The 23,238-nt window shown below is 36.7% G+C and overlaps 1 protein-coding gene across 2 annotated transcripts in view; it reads left to right on the top strand.

The window, feature by feature from the left end:
* The window catches only part of LOC310912866 (putative oxidoreductase ZK1290.5), a 44,542-nt gene extending 21,613 nt beyond the window's left edge, over positions 1 to 22,929 (top strand). Inside the window, exons 4-8 of one of the 2 annotated variants that reach the window (XM_083867821.1) lie at positions 9,600 to 9,691; positions 14,768 to 14,950; positions 15,485 to 15,544; positions 17,746 to 17,847; positions 22,658 to 22,929. In XM_083867821.1, coding sequence (XP_083723947.1) covers positions 9,600 to 9,691; positions 14,768 to 14,950; positions 15,485 to 15,544; positions 17,746 to 17,841 — 431 coding nt within the window. In that variant the 3' untranslated portion in view covers positions 17,842 to 17,847; positions 22,658 to 22,929. Of the gene's footprint in view, positions 1 to 9,599; positions 9,692 to 14,767; positions 14,951 to 15,484; positions 15,545 to 17,745; positions 17,848 to 20,473; positions 20,586 to 22,657 lie in introns of those variants that run through there. The other variant, XM_083867822.1, reaches the window with a different exon arrangement.
* Positions 22,930 to 23,238: the final 309 nt, after the last annotated feature.

Consider the following 23,238-nt stretch of genomic DNA (forward strand, 5'->3'; position numbering starts at 1 on the left):
TGTCCTGACCATAACTATGTGTTCCTGAAATGACACGCAGATGTTAACCACTCTGGAGTTGGAAATGCAATGATTCCTGAGCAAAACGTTAAATAATTTGCTTGCATGGTTAGCCACTAGATTTTCCACTGAAGATTCAACACTTGCTGCATATCTTTGTGACTTGCTATGTGTTATGTGAGCTACATGGTAGCCGTGGTTTGAATTGAATATAGGATTTGGTCAAAATCCTTACTTGAGGAAAATAATAAAATCTTCATTGATTAGTGGAAGAAATTACAAGTTCTATGAACAAGGGAGTTTGTTTTCTTCTCTCAACTTGACATTATTTCAGGTAGTCATTGGCTGGTTTTTTTGAATTCTGTTACTTTTTTTTTTTCTTTTTCTTTTTTTTTCTTTTCTTTTTTTTTTTTTTTTTTTTTGAAATGTTTAGTCTGGGAAAAAAATATATAAACTAAATGCTTCACATTCAGATTGACATTTTAAACAAATGTCCCAAAATAATAGAAACTTTGTGCAACAAATTTTTTAAAATCTGAATATTTGTCAGAATTATTACAATAAATATTTGAGGAAGCAGAAAACTTGCATAAAGAATTAAACAAAACTCATACTATAGTAAATCTGATTTTCATAAACTCCCAAGTACCTCTGACTGTAAAGGATTTATTGTTGCAGACTTATTGGTATTTGAAGGCAGCAGGTGCCAATGAACTTGTAGATGTTCTACCAATGAATTGGTAGATGTTCTTTCATTGAGATGTGTGGGTATCCTTAAGTTTACTGTTTCTTAATCCGTAGCTGCTTGGTTATGCTTCTTATATATACTGCTAATGCAGGTTTGGAGTTGAGCTGTAACATCAGAATATGATCACAAATAGAAAGTAGTAGTTTCAAGTTTCAAGTGATGAGACAGATCTTTTGCTATCACTGAAAAATCCTCTCTCTGGCTTACCACTGTTCTTGTATTTCATCAAAAGGGATTTGAGGTTAGCATTTTGTAAAAGACTCTTTTGTCCTGATATGATGTAAACTGGAATTATGAACGATTTAAAATGAGAATCTGAGTAGTGTTTGTTGGGGATCTGGTTACCCTCCCTAGCTGATTGCTCACCATACTGAAGTTTTGGGCTGCACTGCTCGGATCCAACATGCTTTGGAAACTAAATGGAATGTGGTTACTGCCCTAAGGCTGGAATCTCAGGAGCACTTGAAAGAAGGTTTCGTGTTTTAGCACTCTCCCCTGTGCTTGAATCCACTGTTGAACTGCCTAAGGCAACTGGGAGCTATCTCAAGATCACACTTCAGCTTAAAAACAATTTCCCAGAATCCTCAGGGGTACCATGACAGATATGAGAGCATGCCCAAAAACAGTCCTAGGGATTCTAAAGCCAGCATTGTCTTTTACTGTAACAGTGTGACACACTACATTAATTATCTGTGTTAAAATAACACACCCTGGAAGTTTTACCTTCTTTAAGTGTTTTAATCCCCCTGAATTGCATCTGGAACATAGTCCTGTGTCTTTCTGGTTTGCCCTTGAGCTAGAGAGTCTTTGGCTAAACATACTCATCTTTTATCCGGGCTACATCTTTCAGTAGTTTCTTAGAGTCCATTAAATGTTCTACCAGCATCTTTCCCTCTTTAAGCTGAAATTTGTATATTTATACCCTCTATCTTCTCTTTGCTACAAAGGCAAGATAATACTTCTAGTTTGATTTTGTAGTATTCCTATTTTGTAGACAAAACCAAGTAATTGAATTTGCTGGTTTCCACTAATATTTTTCCAAGGAAAAATGTGATAGAGTTCTGGTCAGCAAAGGTAGATAGATATTTATGGTGGTATCCAAACCTATAGGAGTTGTAGCATTCCATACCATGAATCAAACAGACAAATTTTATACACATTTCCCCAAATCATGCAGGAAGTATTAAAATGCTTATTTCTCATAGTGATGAATTACAACACTGCTTTATTAATGAGACCTTCATGTGCTGATTGAGAAAGAATTCAGTGCAGAGATTTCTGTTTTGTCTTACAGTCTGGTGTCTTCCATATGTCTTCAGACCCTGGGATTTGCATGCATCTGACCTTGCTTCCAGAGGGAATTGTGCCAACTCTTACTGTAGCTCAGTAGCTTGGGGATCAAAATTCTGCACCTGGTCTTGGTATTCAGCCTCAGTGATCAGAAGATTTTTTATAATGAATGACCTCCTGAGGAGCTTCTACTGATCACCTATTGCAACTTCTTAATGTTGAGAGTTAAGAACAAGTGAATGGCAAAGGAGAATTATTTTCTTTACTGGTTTTAGAATTTTAGTAGATAACCTAAAAGTATAAAATAAAGGATTTGGAATGGAATTTAGGATAGTGTTTACCTGTGCTAAAAACTGCCATTAAAAAATCCTGTGTGATTTCTGATAGCCCAAACTGATAGCTCTCTATTTGTAGCAGAAAAGATCTTGTTGCTAAACTGATTTCTACTAGCTCAGGAAAACACAGTTTTAATAATTAGTTTATTTAAATGCTGTTAAATACTTTTTAAATTATTGTTATCTTATCTGACTCGTTAATGTGCTCCAGTTTGATTTGAGCTGTTTCACAGGAGTCAGATGACTCAGGTCAGAGTCAGAGTAAAGAAGAGTCTATCTGTGCTGCAGTGCTGAGAGGTAGAGAATTCTAGACCTTTGTCTTTGTTCAATAACCTACATTTGTGTTTTCCTTTAAAGAGTTATGGGATAAACAGAGCTGAGGGAGAAGGGAGGAAAAAAATTCTAAAACTTGGTCAGTGAGACATTTGTGCATAATAACTGGTTATTTCTGTTGTAACAGCTGAAATCAACTAGAATACTTGTAATATCAAGGCTATGGTTTAAATTTTTGTGGTCTCGAAATTGTCCTTTTGTGGAATTATCTTCTCCAGTACCTCAGAACAGAGGCCAGGCTGCCTACAGAATCCATTCCAAGATACATACATTGAGTCATATATTCCCTTGAGAGCTGCAGCATTCCTCTATAGGCATTTGTTGGCTGGCAGATGAAAGCAGAGTGGCAAACTGCTCTGACATGAGGAATAGTCATTGTATGTAATTGGGCTGTTCCTAGCAAAGTGACCCTTTCCATAAGCAATGTCTTTGATGACCTTGATTTTGGCATTGTGGCTAGCCCATCATCTCAGCAAACTTTTCATACACACATGCACATGATTACTCGTCCCTCTATCTAAAAATTCTGGGAAGAATAAGGGCTTCCAGCCAGGGCTTTTGCCTAAAGTTGGCAAGAGTAGTAATGTGGTGGTTGTTGTGGGTTCAGATCCCACTAGAGCTCACTGCCATTTTATTAAAATAGTTTGCTTATCTTTTTAATGTTTAGCAGAGCAGCTTATGCTGACATGAAATATCCTTACTTGCCTTGGAAATTCCTTGATGTGTCTTGACATATGTTTTTCTTATGATTATGTATGTGATTTGAACAGAGTCTCGTAAAGTAACAGAAATTGTTTAGCCCAGTAATTAAAGCCATGTAACTTTGTTCTTGGAAAAAAGTTGGTTTTTTTTTAATTTCAAGTGAGAGTAGATATCTAATCAGCCTTAATATTCTTACCATCTTCATTGTTAGGTGTAGAACAGTTCAGTCATCATATTTTCTCCCTCCATTTTCTATCTATTCTTAAAAGTAGGAGGGAAAAATGTTCAGTGAACCAAATAGAGTTTTTGTGCAGATGGCACACATTTCTAGCACATCCTTTGCTAGCTGACATATTCTGCTTTAAGTCTATATGATGAACACCTGACAATTCAAACTGTTGTGTCACAGCTCCACAAAACGTTTGCCTCAAGCATTTTTATGGTGGTAGAAGTCATATGTGAATGTGTGTTCACAAGTTGCGCTGAAGTTTTAGTAAGAAAAAGCATTGTAACTTATTTGCCTAGAAACAGTTCTTTTTCATGTTGATAATATTCTCTCTGCATAGAGGAGGATGTCTTGTGGGTTGTTATTATGAGAGCACAGCTCTGTTTTCATGAGGAGGTGGTTGCAGATTGGTGAGGATTTTGGTTTAGCACCACCACACCCTCTTCATCAGATAAGACAGCAATAAAGACATGGAAAAAAATGTTACACATATTTATGTTAAAGATCATAAAGAAACCTTCATAATTTTAGCTTCTTATTTAAAAATAAGAAATTACCATAGAAAAAGTCCTTTGGGTGCAGATGTAAAAGTGAGAATGAATCTAAACTTGCATTAACATCTGTGCTCATTTGTTTTTGCTCATTTTTCTTTCTTAATGTCAAGGACTTAATGGGTAAATCTAAGTGTAAAAATAAACCTTCAGGAGACTTTGTTTCATGGCTTATTGTAATGTATGGCTTATGCCTTTTCTGCTACCAAGTGAATCCTTTTTGTCAAAACTGTCAATAAGCAAGCTGAGCAAAAAGTTTTAAAGCACGTTTGGAGTTGTGTGCCCATACAGATGTGCCAAGAGATCCCAGTGTGAATACAAGAATTCTTGTGAGAAAAGGCAATGTTGAAATACCTTTCAAAGGAAACTGCTTGTCCAAAATATCTTTTTTGCTCTATAAATAATGTACATGGTTTTTGGAAAAGGCATAATTTATCTGTTTTGCATATGTTGAAGCCTTTGATTCTCAACTGGTTTAAATCAGTATTGATTTATTAGCATCAGTTAGGTTGCTGTTATTCATACCACTTGGGAATCATTATCTTCTCTGATACAGAAATCCAAGAAGTATTGCAGTTCAGGAAACTCTGCCATCATAGTTATAGGGCGAACAAACTATTTACCTATGTGCTTACCTGTAACAATTTACCTATGTGCTGTCTGTAACACCTCCAAAGTACTACTTTTAGGGGTACATATTCTGTAGCCTCTAGGCACATAGCTGAGTTGCTAATAATTTTGATCACATTTTCACGTCACAGTGTGTGGTGGCATTATTGAAATAAGGTATGGTGGGATTGATTTTGCCCCATGTAGTGCATAGGGTATTTTTATCTGGCCTGGTTTGTAATGTCAACTGTAAGGATAAAAAATGTGTCAACATAACTAAAATAACATTGCATTGAAGTAGTTAGAGCCAGGGTCAGAGACAGTGTGCATTAAGTCAGTAGTATGCTGCATTATGCTGTTTAGCCATTTAACAGTTGTGGAAACTGCTTGTGATGAGTTTTCAGTCAGGAAGATAACAATTTGATTTCTACTCAGGCCTGCTGTCCTGTTGTCCTCATGGTTTATCATGGTTCACAGGTGACATGTAGCAGGAGTAATGGTCACAATTGCAGACAAGCACCTGTACCGTGGCAGTGAATAGGCTAAAGAGAAATCCTTTGGAGGAGGAAGTGTGATTTGTATATTTGCAGTTTTGCCACAGTCTTCCTGTGTGTCTCAGAGAGGGGCACTTAGCCTTCTGTTCTCTATGTGTTTTAGCCAGTGCTGTGGGAACACGTGTTATTTCACAGATTTAGAAGTTAATCCCTCATTGATTCTGTCTAAGAGTAGCCTGCTTTTTTTATCAAGGCTTTGGCTTTCAGTCTGCATGTGGGGCACACTCAGCCCACAGCTTTGCTTCAGCAAGTTATGCTGAAATCAAATCTTGGATGGTTTCTGTGAGCAGTGAATTTACACCCAGTGTGCGTATCAGAGACAATGTGGACTTTTCCAACCTGTGCAACCTTCGTTAATAAAAATACACTGACTGCAGTTGACCTCTTGTGAAAAGTAGATCCATTTGTGTTTTTATTCTGTGGCCTGAATAGAAGATACAACAGAATGGGCACTGTTCACTCGACGTGGGAATTCTCCCTTGCTCTGACTCATGTAGAGCAGCAGGGAGGGGGAGGAAAATGAGCTCCACAAACCCGGTATCCAGTTTTGTAATGTACAAAATCTTTTTCATCTGAACTTTGTATATTTAATATTCCAGAAGGTATTTAGAAGTTTGATAAAAGTCGTTAGTAGTGCTGGAGAAAGATAAGGCTCACTATTGTGCTAAAACAGTGTTGTGGTGCCAAGACAGTATATTTATGCTTTTCTGTTGCAAGACTAACAGTGCCCATCAAACTTTGTATAATTGGTATTATACAGAGTAAAGATAAAAATACCCAATCGTTCTCAAAGTTGCAATACAAAATACTTTAAGCTTAATACTCAACTATATTGCAAACCAATCCATTAGCATGATGTAGTGCTTCACAGTAGCTGGGAGAAATACAGTGTGGTGAAATTACCATTGTGGTGGGAGCCAAGGTTTTTTGTGTAAAATAGGAAAGATCCTTACTTTTTTCCCCATTATAATCAACTGTTGTTTTGCCCATATGTTTTCTAGTGTATCTTGCAGAGTTTCATGATAGGCTTTCAAAGCTGGATGAAATTTTCTGTTCCAGCAGTGTTGTCAGTCGGTTTTTAGCATGCATAAAAGAACCAGTGTTCCTATGTTTTTCTTTCAGCCTGTGAAGTCAGAGTTGCAAGGAATAGAACAAAGCCTCAGAAGATGTAACAGGAGGCTTTGGGAGCTAATGGGGAATTGCAAACTCTTTGTTTATTGCACCTGGCACTTTCTCAAAATCTGCTTCATGGGGGCCAGACCAATCATTTCCTCAAGCAGATAAGGAGGATGCTTTCTCTCCCTTAGTCAGAGCTCTATGAGTTTGTAAATAAGACAGTAAAAATAGATATTTTAAGGGTACTTAGCTAATATATTGCAAAATTTATCTCAGGAAACCTGAACTTCAGGACTAGTTAAAATGGTTAAGTTAAAACAAAGTATGGACTTTAAAACCACCTGCAGTCAACGGCTGTAACATGTATTATGCCTGAATTGTCTGAAATCAGATTTTTAAGCCTTCTAAACAGGTATTAAATCAGGAAGAAAAAAAAACAAAAACAAAAAAAACCTGCCCCATTTTCAAGAGCATTTTGGTGGTTTTGAGACCCATGGCAGGAGCTCTGGGGAACTTACCTTTGTTGGTGCTCCATGAGAGAAAATATAAGGAAATATGTTCCCTGCATCTCCCAGGTTGTTTCAAGGCAATGAGTCAGAACCATTTTACACAAGTTGCTCAATATACACGTTTTTTACTTCTACTGTTGATACAATTTCATGGATCTTTTTTGATAGACATAGTGAAAAGTGTCAATCTGTCAGATAAGGCCCTGGAGCTACCCAGACCTTCTGTTTCTTATCCATCTTTTCTTAAATCTTCTTTCTTAGGAATTAACCCAGAAGATGTAAATGTGGAAATAATTCTGTATAATCTTCTTCTTAAAGGCATTCTTCCTGTGATTTGGACAATGCAAAGCAACTGTGTTAATCTTCCAGCAGGCAAATTGAAGCAATTCTCTAGAGTAGAATCCATTGACTGATTGTTCAAATTTAAGCTCTGTTTTCCAGTGTTTTGAATTCCTGTTTCCACCATGCATTGAAATAAGATTTTTTAATACAGTTAGACTGTGCAATTGTTTTATTATTTTTTGTATTTTTTTTATTGTAATTTAATGCAAAAATCAAAACACTTTAACTGCCTAAGGCAATGGAGTTGAAATGAAGGGTTCTATCAAGTATGTGTATTTAATGAAAGTGAAATGTTTTATGTTTATTCCCTTTAAAAAAAAGTTCCTCAAAAAAGTTTCCCTTAAGAAAATACAGGTTCTAAAAAAACATCAAAATTCTAATTATTTCTCTGTTTTCTGGGAAAATGTTTACTTTCTTGGCAGTTTTGAATGAAGCTTTCTCTGTGGGACATCACTCTAAACACACAAATGCTATAATACTGATTTTCTTAGGAATGGCTCAGATGACTTTTAATGCAAAACATGACTGACCTGAAATGTCTTGATGGGAAATCTAACATGATGGAACAGACGTCAAAATCTCCTGTGAGAAATATGCTAGAAGCAAAACATCTTAGAGTATACTGTAGAAGAGGAAAATGGATGCTTTTTGTGGAAATGTACTATTTCATGTCTGTTACTGAATTTTGTTTTATTTCAACCTAAAATGAAAGCTTTATTATTCAAGGGCAATAATGGCATGTTTTTTGTAACTCCTTAGCTTTCAACAATAGTGTGTAATATTTTGGCTCTCCATTGTGTTAAAACCATGTTTTTCTGACTGCTGTGGCATAATGATTTATTAGTGTTGACACTCCAGGGTTGTTTATCAAAAGCTCAGCTTTTGCTCCTTCTGGCAGATTACATACAAATTATGTAAATCACTATAGTGCAGGTTTTAACCTAATTATGTTATACATCTTGAACAACGATAATTTTTGTAGGGGAAAGATGTCTGGCATTTTAGTTGTTAATATATTTTTTCTTCTTTTGGAATTCCACTATTAGAAAGTAATAGTATGTGTGCAGGGTTTTTTGGTGCAGTTTATGCTTTAGCTGATGCTGCTAAAATACGTGAAAGCTGATTTTATTCTTTTTTAAGACTTTAACAATCTGTTTATACAAATTAACAGTAAGCTGTAACTTCACTTAGAATTTCATAGAGGACTAGAAAAATGTGATTTTTTTTTTTTGTCTATAGGTACACATATCTATGCATTTTATAGAATTGGTCTGCTCAAATAAATACTGGATTAACAACAGTGATCAGACTTGTGTGTTCACACACAGAGACAGACTTTCCATCTGTAGCATTACAAACTGAAATGCAGCTCAAGGCAATCCAGACAAAGTATTGAAGAAATTAGTCTGAGCCATGGTCCACAGAGTGCAGAGAGAGCCTAAGGAGACCTGTCCTAGCCTAGTCCCATCTGCCTTCCTTGGCAGCTGTGCTTAGTGTAAAGCAGAAGGACCAAACTATCCCAGATGAGTCAGGGCTGAGGGGTGGTGGCAGGCCAAGACTGGGAGTTGGCCTTTATCATATCTGAGGTTTGAAGGAAGACATCTGACTTCTGGCCTGTCAGCTCTTCATTTGTACACATGCATGCCCTCTTGAGATTTATTAAGAAAATAGCCTTCATATCACCTAGGTCCCATTTGACTTCATTTGCTTGTCAGGAGCTGAGAAATGTAGCTACAATTTTAAGCTTCATGGTTCTTGCTAGATACTGCTCATTAAATGGAAGATTTTACACTGAGTTTTACATAACATCTTGTAATGATCTAATAGAAAATAGGCAGTGTGACATGGTTTATTTGGGCTACATGTCCTTGGGTTGTATTGCTCACACCGTGTTAGTCTTCAGCAAATGTTCCACTTTCCTTTAGTTTTGGCAAGCTGCTTGGAACACCATTTCCTTCTTTTCATTCTGGTGGAGTGCAATTGTTCTTTGCTTATACTACATTAGCTTTTCCCAGAATTTAGCCTGGAGTTTTTATACACTGGGGAGTTTCCAGTGTGTTTAGATTATAAAATGATTTCCTAATGTGACTGTGACAGGGCCACACTTTCAGATAACACTGTCAAACTAGATTGCAGTGCTGTTTTTCAATGTGCGTTTGTGGTACTTTGCTCTACAGAAATTATGTGAAAAATAATTGTGTCTCTTGAAAGTGATATTTTTCAAATCATCCACCCAAGTAGTTAGGATTGTCCCAAAACTTCTTCTTGTTCTGTTTTTCTTTAGGTTTGTGTAAGTCAATTGGTGTAAGCAATTTTCTTATCAGCCATCTTGAGCAACTAAAGGAAGACTGTGTGATTACTCCACATGTTAATCAGGTGAGTGCATACATGTATTTAAAGTATTTGGGTTTGGGTTTTACTTTGGGTTTTTTGATTAGCAACCTCCTCCCCACTCCTATGCATGAAAGGTTACACCCAAACTATTTTCTTACTCATATAATTTATTTTCTCATTTCTATTTGTGTAGTGAAAACCATTCAGGAAGATGACCCGAAGGGTAGGGAAGTCCTTCCTCATATTTCTCCCACCCAGTTTCTCCCAGTCTACTTGTTTGAGTCTGGGTACAAGACACAAACAAACGGTCCCTGTGACAGTTTTTTGATGATAGCCAGTTTAGAAATAAAATTCAAGAATCACAGAACATTTAGCATCTTCAGAGTGAACCAGTTTTTGGAAAGCCTGTGTTCAAATACTTTTGTACTTCCTGTAAGCAACACTGAGAGCCTCAGTTAATTGCACATCCATGTAAGGGTGCCCTTCCCTTGCTCCCCCCTCATTTCCTATTTCATGTAAATTCGGTGAACTCCTCATTTAGGCAGGTGCTGTGACAGCCCTGGCAGAATTTTTTTTGCTGCCCTAGGCAGATCTAGGGTGGCCACCTACGTACCGGCAGCCTGCCAGGACACTCGACAAATGTTCCCTTGTTGCAGGTTTCTGCCTACAGCTGTGCTGGAAGTTCACGCTCCCATTCCTTCCACCTCCTGCCAGAGAAAGTGTGTGTATGCTGACAGGGATGTGGGAACTGGAATGGATGGAGTGCAGGCACATGCTTTTCCCCTTGGTACAGGTGGCCAGGATTTCTGGCAGCTGTTTATGTTTTAATGTCATGAACAGCCATAAAAGTGTTGCTCAGAGTGTGACTGTCAGAACCAAATAACTCTGATTTTAGCTGTCCACTGTACTAAAGGTTACTAAAGGACAATTAATGTTAAATTAGCATAAAACCATATAAAATATTTAAATTCAGTTACTCAAAATAAGGAATTGAAAAATATAAATATATAAATATATAAAGTGGGCATGCTGATGACTGTTTAATAATTGGTGAATTTATCAAGGTTCAGGAATTATACATCTACAAAGACTTACTAGAGTTTGGCATGAATTGTTGCTGCCTGTTAAATAATAGTAACTTTTCAATGTTCTACTAAATCACTGGAAGGAAAAAGTGATTTTGTTCTGAAATTTCCTCTTACCCACAATGTCAAAATGTTACTTTTTCAGTGGTGTTCATGGAGACAAGCTGCTTCTTGGTGCTATTTGACAAAACTCTTTTTCTGAGGCTAAAAAAGAGGAGACAAAAAGTCGAGGTGGTGGTGATGATGAGGCGTAAGAGAGGGACCTTGCTAGTCATTTCTTTCAGGTGCTACACAGCATCATTCTGAATTGAAAGCAAGAACCAACAATGAATTACCCATACTATTGCCAAGTGCTCCACCTTAAACAGTTTCATTTTAGCATTAATTTATATGTTTTTAAAATTAAAGGAATTTTACAGACCATACTTCAATTTATCCTCAAAAAAGTATGTATTCTGTTTCTTGCCTAGTATTGGAGAGTTACTGTGTCTGATGGTAAGATCACTTAAGTACCATCAAATAAATAATGAATTCCTAAATTCAAATTGGGACTGGAAATGCTGTACTGAGTTCTTATTTCACTGCCCACAATTTGTAATAGTTTTTTCACTACATTTATGCATAAAATAGAGTTCTGTTTCAACAGACTTACTAAGTATAAAACATTTGCAAATAGTCATTGTATACAAAGTCTAAATATTGAAGAAACAAGTGGAGGAAAAATACTTCCCTTTTAGAATTCAGGGTGTTCTTACAATTACAACAGTCCCTTTGTGATGTTAAAATTGAAAGTTTTTGTTGTTTTTTTTTATTGTGAAGAGGAGAAAGTAGGAAGGCAGGAGAACTAAGCAATACTTCTGTTTTACAAACCAAATTTTAAGTACTGCCTTTCTTCTCAGTTCCTGGAAAAAACCCAGTATCATCATGTCTTTTAAAGCAGTAGGAAAGGCCTGACTTTTCAAGAATATGGTATTGCTAAGTTATTTATTAATAAGCAAGCACCTTTCAAAATATTAATATACTATGAAACGTACTGGTAAACACTGTAAAATGATGGTACTTTATTCTAGCATCATGTAGAGTGAAACTTACAAACTAGAAGTTCCAGGTTTGTGTGCCAGAGTTTTGTAATTGACTTGACAGTAGGAAGTTTGGATTTAAGCTCAAAGAAATCTTTGAAGTTTCTCTGAAGGTTCATACCCTGTCACTCATTACGGGAAAAATATATTTTATAAGTATTTAATAAATGTATATGTTTCATTTACTAAAGTGATGCACTGAACCTAAATATAAACTGTTCCTCTATGAATTCCATGTAGGAATGTTCATTAATATTTTTCCAGTCCTGGAGAAGTGTGAATTACTGTGTACTGACCCCAGAGAGACTTGGTTACGTTGTTGATATTGCCATTAATATTGAGCTCTATTGTGTAAATTTGTACAAGGTAGAAATGCATATGAGACATTAGAAAACAACCCCTTTGTACTTAAACTCACCTAAACTCTTCTTCCATATAGAACATATTCATAGGCTTGTATTTCAGTTTCATAAAGAGAAAAAATTGCAAGACAGCATTCCCATTAAGAAAATTACTGGGTTCCAGATGTGCAGAAACTTTATCACATGAAAAGGATCACAGGAAGGTGGGAAGAGTAAGGCCTCTGTGCACCATCATCTGAGATATGACTTTCTAGGGCCACGTGTCAGGATTGTTATTCGGCTCAACTTTTCCCCATTTGCTATGATTGTTGTAGAAGACCAGTGCTTTCATTGGAGATCCCCTGTGGCTGAGCATGTAGCAGCTGTGAAGTTGCTGTGAAGTTCACTGTAATGTGAACTGCAAACCGTTCTGTTAAACAGATGCCAGTTTTTACACACCAGTCAGGATAGAGTGCAGAAAAGATCAAGATCTTCCTCTGTCATCATGTGACAGACAGCCCTCGCCTGAGAGAAGTCTGGTGACGAAAATAGCAAGGGTGGGGCAAGACAGGAAGCAAGAATTGTTATTTTGAGGGGAAGCAAATGTTGACCACTCACCTTATGCCTCTAGTAGGTCAGGATCCTAGTGCCTTGCATTCAGATGCTGATAGAACCTTTCAGAATATTTCATTGAAAAAAATTAAATTCAAAAGTGCTTATTTTATTTGATGCATTTGATTATTTTAGTAATCTATTACAGAAGAAAAATACTTGCTTCTAATAACACAAAACTGTGTGTCAGAATTCAGTTCACAAAATTTGGGAGTCTCTAGATTCAGTGAAAGGCACAAAGTATGATCTTTTCAGGTGGGAAGTAGTTGTTGCTCTGTATTCTGCTTGTGAAGCAAGCAGGTGATATTCAGCATACTGCTCTCAATTTAAATATTTCTGGTGTAACCTGGAACTGTGCTGCCTGGAATCTTCCTAGACCAGCAGGTAAATTCTACTTGCAGTTTAATTAGTAATAAATGCTGAATAAGTCACATGATGCCATAGAGGCACTGCAGATGTTTCAGCATTTGATCCTAAATACATCATTCTTTATTTAATATTTTCTGAGCTAGGTTATTTGCTATACTTACTGTAAAGAACATTTGCTAAAATTGCTTATTACTCTTGTAATAATCCAATAATACACCTTGCTTGCTCTTTCGTTTCTCCCCTCGTAGTTTTGCTTAGATACAATGAGAATATTTCAAATCCAGCTCAGGTGCAAACAAGTAAATAACTGTATGACCTAAGCACTGCTCTTACACGTATAAACATGAAATACAAAGGGTACTCAAAGGTCAAGAAACATCAAAGTTGAAGACATGGATGTCTGCTGCTTGAACCTTGTTCCCGAGTCCACCTAGTAATTTAGATCATAGCAGCTTTAGGCTGACTCAGCCCAGCCTTCCAGGGGCACAGTTTTTTCTTAGCTCATGTTGAATGACTGCCAGCCTATTGTTCCTGACTATTGTTGTCTGAAAAGACAACATGTACTAAAGATGAGAAACAGGAAATGTTCATTTGTCCTCTTTGAGGCAGGAGAAATTTTCCAGATTCCATGTATTGAGGTAATTACTCAGAAGAGTATTTTTCTTCAAAATGCGTAAGAGTTCAATCCCTGGAACAGTGCTGATGACCAGTCACAAAAATACATCACATGATTTTGTATAAGAAAACACTACCCACTTTCATCTAAATGCAGAGTAATGCATGCTTCTTACAATGAATACGCTGTGAAATACTTATAAAAATAAATGTATTAAGGAACATTACGGAGTTTCCTTTCTGGCTTTAGCTACATGCCAGAATATGTCTCTCCTCTGAGATCATTACTGTCCAATAGCTTCTTTTTCCTTTTGCTCCCAACAACTGTGTCTTTTAAGCTTATTACTTTTCGTCTTTTAACTGATTCTTGGCAATTTGTGATCTTCCTTCCTACAAAGGGTCTCCTTTACACGTCATTCCACACCATGGTTGCCTCGCTGCACAAAGCTGATGGTGACATCACACAAAGAATACAGGATTTGCCATGGGCAATCCATGCCAACAGGCTTTGCTGCCAAGGTCAGGTCCTCCCCCTAACCAAATTGTTCTGGCTGGTCACTTGCAAACCCAGACCCTGCTCAGGCCCCTCCCCTCACCTGGGCAATTCAAAGATCATTAGAAAGAATCATTAGTAAAGAAATGGGAAAGGACATAGATCTGAGGAAGAGAAAGTAGTCTCAAAGCACCAGTAAAAATTACCTGATGCTGACTTCCACTTTCTATATATTTCTTAAAAACCGAGCAATAGTGAAAGTCCAGGTCAGACAGGCAACTACATCTTGTTTCTGAGGGAAACATAAAATACTGTTGTGCCAATTACTGGTAAAATACGTGATTAATACCCTTCATGTATCTTCTAAAACTAATACCTTACATCTACTTGCCAGAAGCAATGACTTCACTCATGTTCTATTTTTAATGCAAGAGAAAAATTATTTTAATTTCATTTTTAATTGATATTTTCTATAAAATATACTCTTGGGGTTTTTACTAAAAGTTTATCTCTATTTATCTAAGGTTGAATACCACCCTTTCCAAAGACCTCAGGAGCTGGTTGATTATTGTAGGAGCAGAGATATTGTTTTTGAAGGCTACTGTCCTTTAGCCAAAGGTGAAGCGCTCACTCATCCTACAGTCATTGAGCTGGCAAAGAAATATGGCAGAACTCCAGCACAGATTTGCATACGCTGGAGCATACAGGTAATGGAGGGTGGTAATAAAAATGTGTCTCCTTTCTCAGGAAAAACATGCAAATAGTTTGGAGTTTGTGCATCAAACCAGAATTTATACAGAAGGTATTTCTGCTTTCATTATGTTGATACTGTGTGAACTGATGACTGCACTGGAAATTTAGAATGTAGTACACAAATCATGTCCTTATTTCAAATATTAATTATTTTAAATAATCTGGTTGTAGAGAATAAAAGCCACCAATAAGAGATGTTTCCAAAGTAAATGTTATAAGCAGTATCCCTCATCATTCCATTTATGTCATTCAGGACAAAGCACTAAGCAGTGAAATAATGTATTGAGTTAATACACACCGTATAATGCGTTGGAAATCAACCCAGTGTATATAACTGCAGTTGCAAATGGCATAGAGAAATGTCAGTGTTCCCCAGAAAATGAAATTAAAACCTCAGAAGGTGCAAGGAATTTCTTGTAATGGTTTGAAGATATATAATTTTCTTAAAATCTGCAGATTTTAGTGATGAGAGGCATAATTCGTTTCAGAATGGGATTGTCACTATTCCAAAGTCTACAAAGGCAGAACGGATAGAGGAAAACTGCAAGGTAAGATTTGGTTACACACTGAAGTCTGACTAAGGTCCAGGTAAGAGGTTAAGATAAACTAAGAGTTTTAATATTTTGGTTTGCTTTCCCATTTTCCTTCCCAGCTTTATACTGGGGTAACTCAGTCAAAATTGGCAAACTATGGTACCAGGAAATAACCACAATGTAGGAAAAAACTATCACAAATACCAGAAAATATCTGGAGAGCTAATCACTGTGTATAAAGAAAAATCCATAGAAGACCTTTTGAAGTTTATTTTTGTAATTAATAGTTCTATTTATTACTTGTCTGGTTGTAGATCATCCTAATCTGATTATGGTGATGTTCTTTTTGTGATAGGTCAAATGTTTTTTGACATAGGTCAAATGGAAGGAGTTTGGATGCTATGCATAACAGTTTATGAAAATTTTCAGACTCACTTGGGGATAACTCCAACATAAAGACCTTCCAAGGAGATCAGAGTCCTGCAAGAGCTGACTCTTCCCCTACCTTCTTCTTCTACTCAATGAGCAGAAAAGCTTCCAGCACGAAGGGGCTGGACAAAGAAAAGTGGGAATGAATGAGAATTGCCAGCGTGATTCCTCCTCCGCACCTTTTTTAAATTTCCTTTTCCTATCAAATAGTTTTAATTCATTACTTGCTTTGTCTCTCCATTTCTCTAATCTGAAAGTGTTCTTTCTTTAGGGTAGGGAAAACCACAATTTATTTCCAAAAATATCATAGGGGCATGAACTGCTATAGCAAATCTGGAAGAAACTTTGCAAGAGGACAGGAAACTTCTGTCTGCTGTTCTTATCCTTCTGTGTGTGTATGTGTGGAGGTGTGAATCAATATACATGTAATGAGGATTTCTGCTGGTGGCCATGCATGTTTATACAGTTCCTGCCGTGACCGTTTATTCTGACATACACACTGCTTTCTGTGGTACAAGCTCAGCTGCTTGTGGTACTGTATTGGGAACCAGATCAGAGAACAAAAGCATTTTGAAAGTCCTTCCTTATACTTCTATTTTCCCTGATAATGTTTTATATCCAGATTAATTTCACTTTTTACAGAGTTCACTCTATGGCACCACCAATTCATTTCACACAACTGAGGGAATGTGTGTTACATCCAAACTTAAAACACTTAAGATTGAGAGAGGAAGGAACTGGCACAGTCACTGAGTGTAGTTTATCACATCTCCCTTCTTTTTCTTTCCCTCATGTTTCTGTGTTGGCCTGAGTCTCTACCCCTTCTGGTCAAGTTGGTCCTCATTAAACCCTCAGTGTATAATACAGAGGGTTTCGAGTTCTCTGACTGGTCCCTGGTTTAAGCTTAAAAGGCTTGAGAGAGCAGTGAGATTTGACTACAAGGATCATTCCAGAAGAGTGGTTGCTGGATAATGCAACAGATGGGGAGGAGCTCATTTGGCTACAGTTCAGGCTCCACAGAATCTTTTTATTGAGCACAGAGGAGCTTTGAAAAGAGAACAGAAGCAGCTTCCCGATGATAATGTCTCAATAGGACACCCGCTAAGAAAACACTGACACCATCATTCACATTGCAGGTGTGGCCACAGGAGAAGGTAGTGGCTGTAAGAACCTGTGTTTGAAGACAGGTGATTGCTTTCAAGTTTGAGTTAGTACAAAGACACTGTAGTACCGTTTCTGTATTTAGCTGATTTGTGAGAGTTTTGTCAAAGTAGAGTCATAGAAAAGACAGACACAGTCTTTGGCATGTTAGCTTTGTGAATGTCCTGACACTTTCTAAAAATTCTCTTTGTCTAAAGTTCTGAGAAAGAGAACTGTAACACTCTAAACTGAACATTGGGATGTAAGTGAAATACTGAGCTCATTCTTCCAAAGAGATTGCTGTCAGGGTATTCCTACACCTACCTCTGGAAATGACAGTAGAGAGTGCTGTCAAAACAGCTTTGATACTACCCTTGTCTTGGATCCTTGCCTGAGGCCAGAGTGCTACAAAACCATCTAATAGTCTGCAAATAAAAATGAGTCACTAAGGGAGCAAAAGACCCAATGGAGCCTGCCAGCTTGATGGAGTATTTTTCTATGACAAAATATAAGAATATTCAGAAGGAAAAATATATAAAAATTTGGCCTTGAATTTAAATGAATCTTGGTCAGTAAACACTAGAATATGTATCAAGTTGTTGATTCTCTCTGTGTTCATGATTTTAACTGTATATGCATTCCCACAGGTGTTCGATTTTACAATAGCAGAAGATGATGTTGAAATTCTGAATGGAATGCATGATGGGAGACATGTTTCCTGGGATCCAAGTTTTATTGTGTGAATCAAGGTCTGAAGTTTTTTTGCTTCCTCGGGGATCAGTGAGTCACACCATGTAATTTCAATTCAGAGGTTACAGTAAGAATCTAATCAGGATAGTGATGTCTGCTAATAATGATGACTGATTTGAAGTCCTTAACCTTGGCAACAGACAAAAGATATTTTTGAGGGTAGCACTTTTGTACAACCCTCAAAGAGATTTTATATTTCCATCTTAAATGCTGTTCCTCAGTTCACTGAAGTCCATGCAGACTCCTATTTATACCTCAGTCCCTGCATCAGGCTGTTTAATTCAAATGAGGAGATACTCCTTGAAAAATGTAGGGCAAAAGTGCTACCTGCTAGTGTGCAATATAGGTGTTGAGTATGAAATAATTTTTCAAGTACTTTGTTAGAGAGATACGATATAGGAAGAAGAAAAAGCTGCATTAAAAAAAAGAAAAGTTAATGACATTATCATAACAGTATTTATGTTGTACAATATACTGCAAATTTCCATCAAAAATGTAATCTCATTCTAATACACAATATCTGAGCATCACCAAAAAAGTTTTATGCACATCACAGCATTACCGTGGCATTGACTCAGAGAGTTCTAATGTATTAATTACTAGTCCATAGATAAACCAAAGTAGAAATCTTTCCAGACAAGTCCAGGTACAAATAAAATATTTGCAGGGCTGAGAGGTGAGCAGCAAGCTCCAAAAGCCAAAAAGACATCTTTGTTATTACTTACTGAAAATTGGGATGACTTTTTTGTAGCTTTCTGTGTGAATTAGTTAACTTTCATTTTCAAAAGCTAAACTTTCAGGAAATCCCATTAAGAGACTACACTGTTCCTCAGATTTTCTTATTAAATAGGTATCTCTATAGAGAGATGAATATGGATATATGTAGCTCACAGATTTGTTTTGAGAAATATGCCTGCAGAATCTATTGGCTTAGTATGCAGCTTGTAGTTGCATTGGTTTGATATTTTAGGAGTTCCTGTGTCTAGAAAGGTATGGAAAATCTGATTATGATTTATATTGTGTGTGGACTTCCTGAGGCAGTTTTCCCAGTGCTGTTCTGCTTTAGTCATATTGTGAAACAAAGCTTCTTAGCTTTTTATCAAGAAGTGGCTTACAGCAATCACATATTCTAGCGTGCATTGTTTGTCCTCAAAGTGTGGAGCTTCTATACAGCTTGGCTAAAATCCAGACAAATTTACCTTTTGGATAACAGCTACTCAGAATTATTGTCTAGTATTTTCTGGTAAACTTGTCCACAAAAATTTGTTTATATTTGCCTCTAGAATAATTTCTATGAAAAACAAGATATTGTATGAAATGCTGTTCATTAATACCTGCACAGTGTGGTGTTCTGAGAAATATACACCATCTCCAGAACAAGGTTTTTATTTTCTAGTTTCAAGCATGGTCTGGGGGCCCTCCAGCACCTGGGAATGCCACTCTAGGTGTCTAAGAACAGCTCTGTACTTGGTTCAGCTGTTGTGATGAGGAGTTCAGTAGTTCCAAACAGTTCATTTCTAAAACAAATGTAATTTTTAGGCTTTTTTTAGGCTTTTGTATAGAACTGTGGCAATGACTAAGTGAAAGTTGGAAAGATTGTCCAGAAATAAACCTTTCGACCACTGGCTATCAGCTAATGCTGCTTTTGAAGAGTCACTTTTTAGAACAGTGCCTTAGCAATATGAAAAAAAGTTTGAACTGTGCTGTTGAGGGACTCCTTGCTTCACAGTACATCTGAATTAATAAAACAAGGACTAGAAGTGAGTCATGTGCTTGACATTCCCTAAATATGGCTTTTGGCAGTGATGACTTTCTAAGAATTTATGAAACACAAGTTGGAGTTTCACCTCTAGTTCTCTCTAAAGAAACAGACATCATATCAACATACCGCATCCAACATAAAAGATGTGCCAAAGGAACCAAATCTTTATGGAGCTTAGCAAATTCCAGCTCCAGTATTATCAGAACAAGGTCAGTTAAGACAAGCTACGTAACTAGAGCTCCATGCTCATTAGAACACTTCTGAGTTTTTGCACTTGAATCTGACTGATCACCTCCCTGTTCTGAGCTAATTGGAATTAAACCAGATTTTCTTGTTAATGCCCCACATAGATGACCTTAGGCTAGTGTGAGAATGGCTTTGAATTCATTAATGTACTTCAGTGTTCCTTCTGTCAAAGAGATTTTACAATGTTTTTGGTGTCTGCACCTGCTTTTGCGAGGAAATTTTCTCAGTCTAGGTCATGGTATCTAAGCAGTTCAGTGAGTAATGAGAGGAATAGTATTACTAAAAAAGCATTCTTCTTAAGGAGTAGCTGTGCCAAGTTGTAGTTTTAATCTGATACTTTTCTAATTACATTCAGGGTGAATTGTTGTTGATTCAGGAGTTCTTTCTGTGTTGGGGCTTTTTAATTATTATTTTGTAATCTTTCCTAGCATTTCCATTGCTGCCAATTAGTGCCTTTAGAACTACAGAAGAGTTTAATTTTAGCTATGTACTAAATGAGGTGTAATTTGAGACAATGCAAGATTTTACGTGCTGACACTCAGCTGACCCAAGCTATCTTTCTCCCAGGTGTGAGTTTTGCACATTGTGCCTCACTAATAGCCATTGTTTTCTGCTAGAACTATAATTGCTCAAGAGACTGAAACCCTGTTATCTCCTGTGGCCTTGGGATAGATCACTGAAGCCTCTTCCTTTGACTGTGATATTCACTAGTTTTATATCATGTTTGTTAATTTAGAATCATTGAGCAAGTTCTTTTTTACTTTTGGTGAGGTTGCAGAAGGAAACACAGAATTGGTGGATTCATATTTTATGCTCCTATCTACAATTACACTGGCATTACTCTGGCAGTAATAATTTTCTTCTTAAGCAAAGGCTGCTGAAGAGTAAGTCCACGTCACTTCATATAAATTACTCCCAACATTGATCAAAGAAATAAGACGACTAATAAGAAATTGGCAAGTGAAGACTAACGAGATTTAGGAGTAGTAGAGGGGAGTGATTTATGGTAGGAGATGCAGAACACAGAAGACCAAAAGGGTATAAAAGTGCTGGACATACAAAGCTAGAAAGTATTTCTGGTTTTTTATTTCCTCTTTGGTCAGTTAGCCTAGAGGTGCTTAGTTTTTTAAGGTTTTGCTTCATTTTAAACTCAGAACTTATCCCTCAAGTGAATTCTTGGAATTATATGCATATTCTTCCCCAGGGTTGAAATTCTTCCTCTTGTTCTTATTTCTGTAAAACAAACTTCCCCTAAAGAGAAGATTTGTTCACCTTTTTGCAGTGACTCTTTTTAAGATACATCAATGCATGCATTTCATCTGTGTAACCCATCTTGCCAGTAGGATCAGGGAATACACCAGAAAACTGAAGGGACTTTTTCTTCCCTATCATTATGTCATTTATGGTATTGACTGATTGGGACACTCCTTTTCAGTTGAGATAAACCATTATTTAAAACAAGATGCAAGTTATCAGTGCTATCTACCTAAATGCAGTCAGCTGCCATTCCAGGAGCTCTGTGACTCTTAATGGAAGGAAGCTCTTGAAACAAATAAGGAAAAGAAAACTATAAACTAAAAGTCAGTGGAAAGGGCGAGGCCATTTTCTGTGCAGCCAAGCAGCTTCCTGCCTGACTCTGAGTAGCTCCCTTTCCTAATTTTCTTTTTTCTCTCTGGTTTTCATCTCTTTTATTACTGGAGATGAAGGCACCTAAAAAATTTTCATTGGAAAATAATAGAAATTAGTTTTTAAAGTGAATATTCAATTTTTTTTTTTTTTTAATCAGGCTGCAGAAGTGTTTCTATCACACTTGTCCCCCCAGCATGACTTCCAAGGTATTATTTTCTGAGTAGCATGTGTAGAAAATAAACTGTAATATTGGTAAGTTCACAAACATAGTAGGCCAAGACGCCTGCATAATATTCACACCTCTGTGGTTAACCCATGCTTTTGAAAATGGGGGTAAAGGTAGTGCAGCTCTTGCTGCTACTGATTGAATCCAAGGCAGTTAACTCTTTCCACATTGCCATACCCCTCCCAAAGCTTTGAAGCTCACCTCTCCCTATTGTGCATTAGGTAAAAATAACAGATAAGCCAACCTTCTGATAATTTTTTGTGTTGTTGTGTTGGGAGACTTTTTCTGTACCTAGTTTTTTAACTTTTTGCAGCCTCCAGTAAGATATCTACACACTTGAAAGAAAATGTTGAGTACCTGCATTGTGTTTCCAGTGTTATAAGGTGTATCCCTCTGTAAGGCACTGGAGATGTGGCCAGAACTGTGGGATGTGCTGCTCAAAGGAGACTGCACAGAGAGATTGTAGCAGATCTCAGTCCTGTGCCCAAAGAGGAATGTGTGTGATCCTGATAGTGGTTTGGCCAGTCAGTGCCCTTTGAGGAACATTCTGTAGCTGAACTACTAGTAGGAAGTTCAAGAGTATATTAGCAGTTTTATCACCCTGTTAATGATTGCTCCATATATTAAAGTGTGTTACAGTTTTGGGTACAATGACATCCATCCAAACTATCGCGTGTCACTTTCTCAACTACTTAAATTCTTTCCCTTCAGATTTGAGCTTTTCCTAATAATATATTCAGCTTAATGAGCTAAAAATAAAGTACAGATTCTCACAAAAATGAATATACTAAACTTTAAAAAATTGCTTTTTAAAACAAAAAAGGTCCTTTAATTAATATTATTTATCAAGAACTTAAAACCAGACCATCTAAGTTATAGAATACTAATACTGAAAAAAAATGTGTGCTTTAGTCTTTGCAATGTTCTCGTGACTTTTATTCTCCAGGTTTTTGATTCTTATCTGAGGAAAGAAGATATGGAATTTTTGAACACTGTGAATTTCAACAGAAAATTAATTCATCTAACCTATTCCCTGTGGACAGAATATTTTTAAACCAGATTGTTCTAAACTGGAAAAGAGATGTAACTGAAACATTAATTAATTTTAACTGAACAATAAATCTGAATTGTTCTCTTAGGTAATCAGTATACTCAAGAATCAATATAAATGGTTTGTATTTACTCATGTCAAAAAATTAATAAAATAATTTAATTTACTCTTTGTAGCTTTCTTACAGATACAGAAAACACTTCCAGCGTCTTCTCTGCTCTCTTGGAACTTTCTGGTATACTCTTTCAGTATGGGTTATCTCACAATATTATAATTTTCTTCTGCCTGCATGCACTTCATTTAAGGTGTCATTTGAACTCATCTAAACAAATTCGTTTGGTGTATTTTTTTCCTTACAGATTTTGAAAACTATCAATTACTTGAAGGCACATAAGAGCATGCTACAACGCATGTAAATCTTGACAAATTATTCAAAATATGGAATATTTGCTCAGGGATTGCAGCAGAGTAATGAA

The sequence above is a fragment of the Zosterops lateralis genome, assembly GCF_965231275.1.
Source record: "Zosterops lateralis genome assembly, chromosome: 9".
Classification (NCBI taxonomy): Eukaryota; Metazoa; Chordata; class Aves; order Passeriformes; family Zosteropidae; genus Zosterops; species Zosterops lateralis.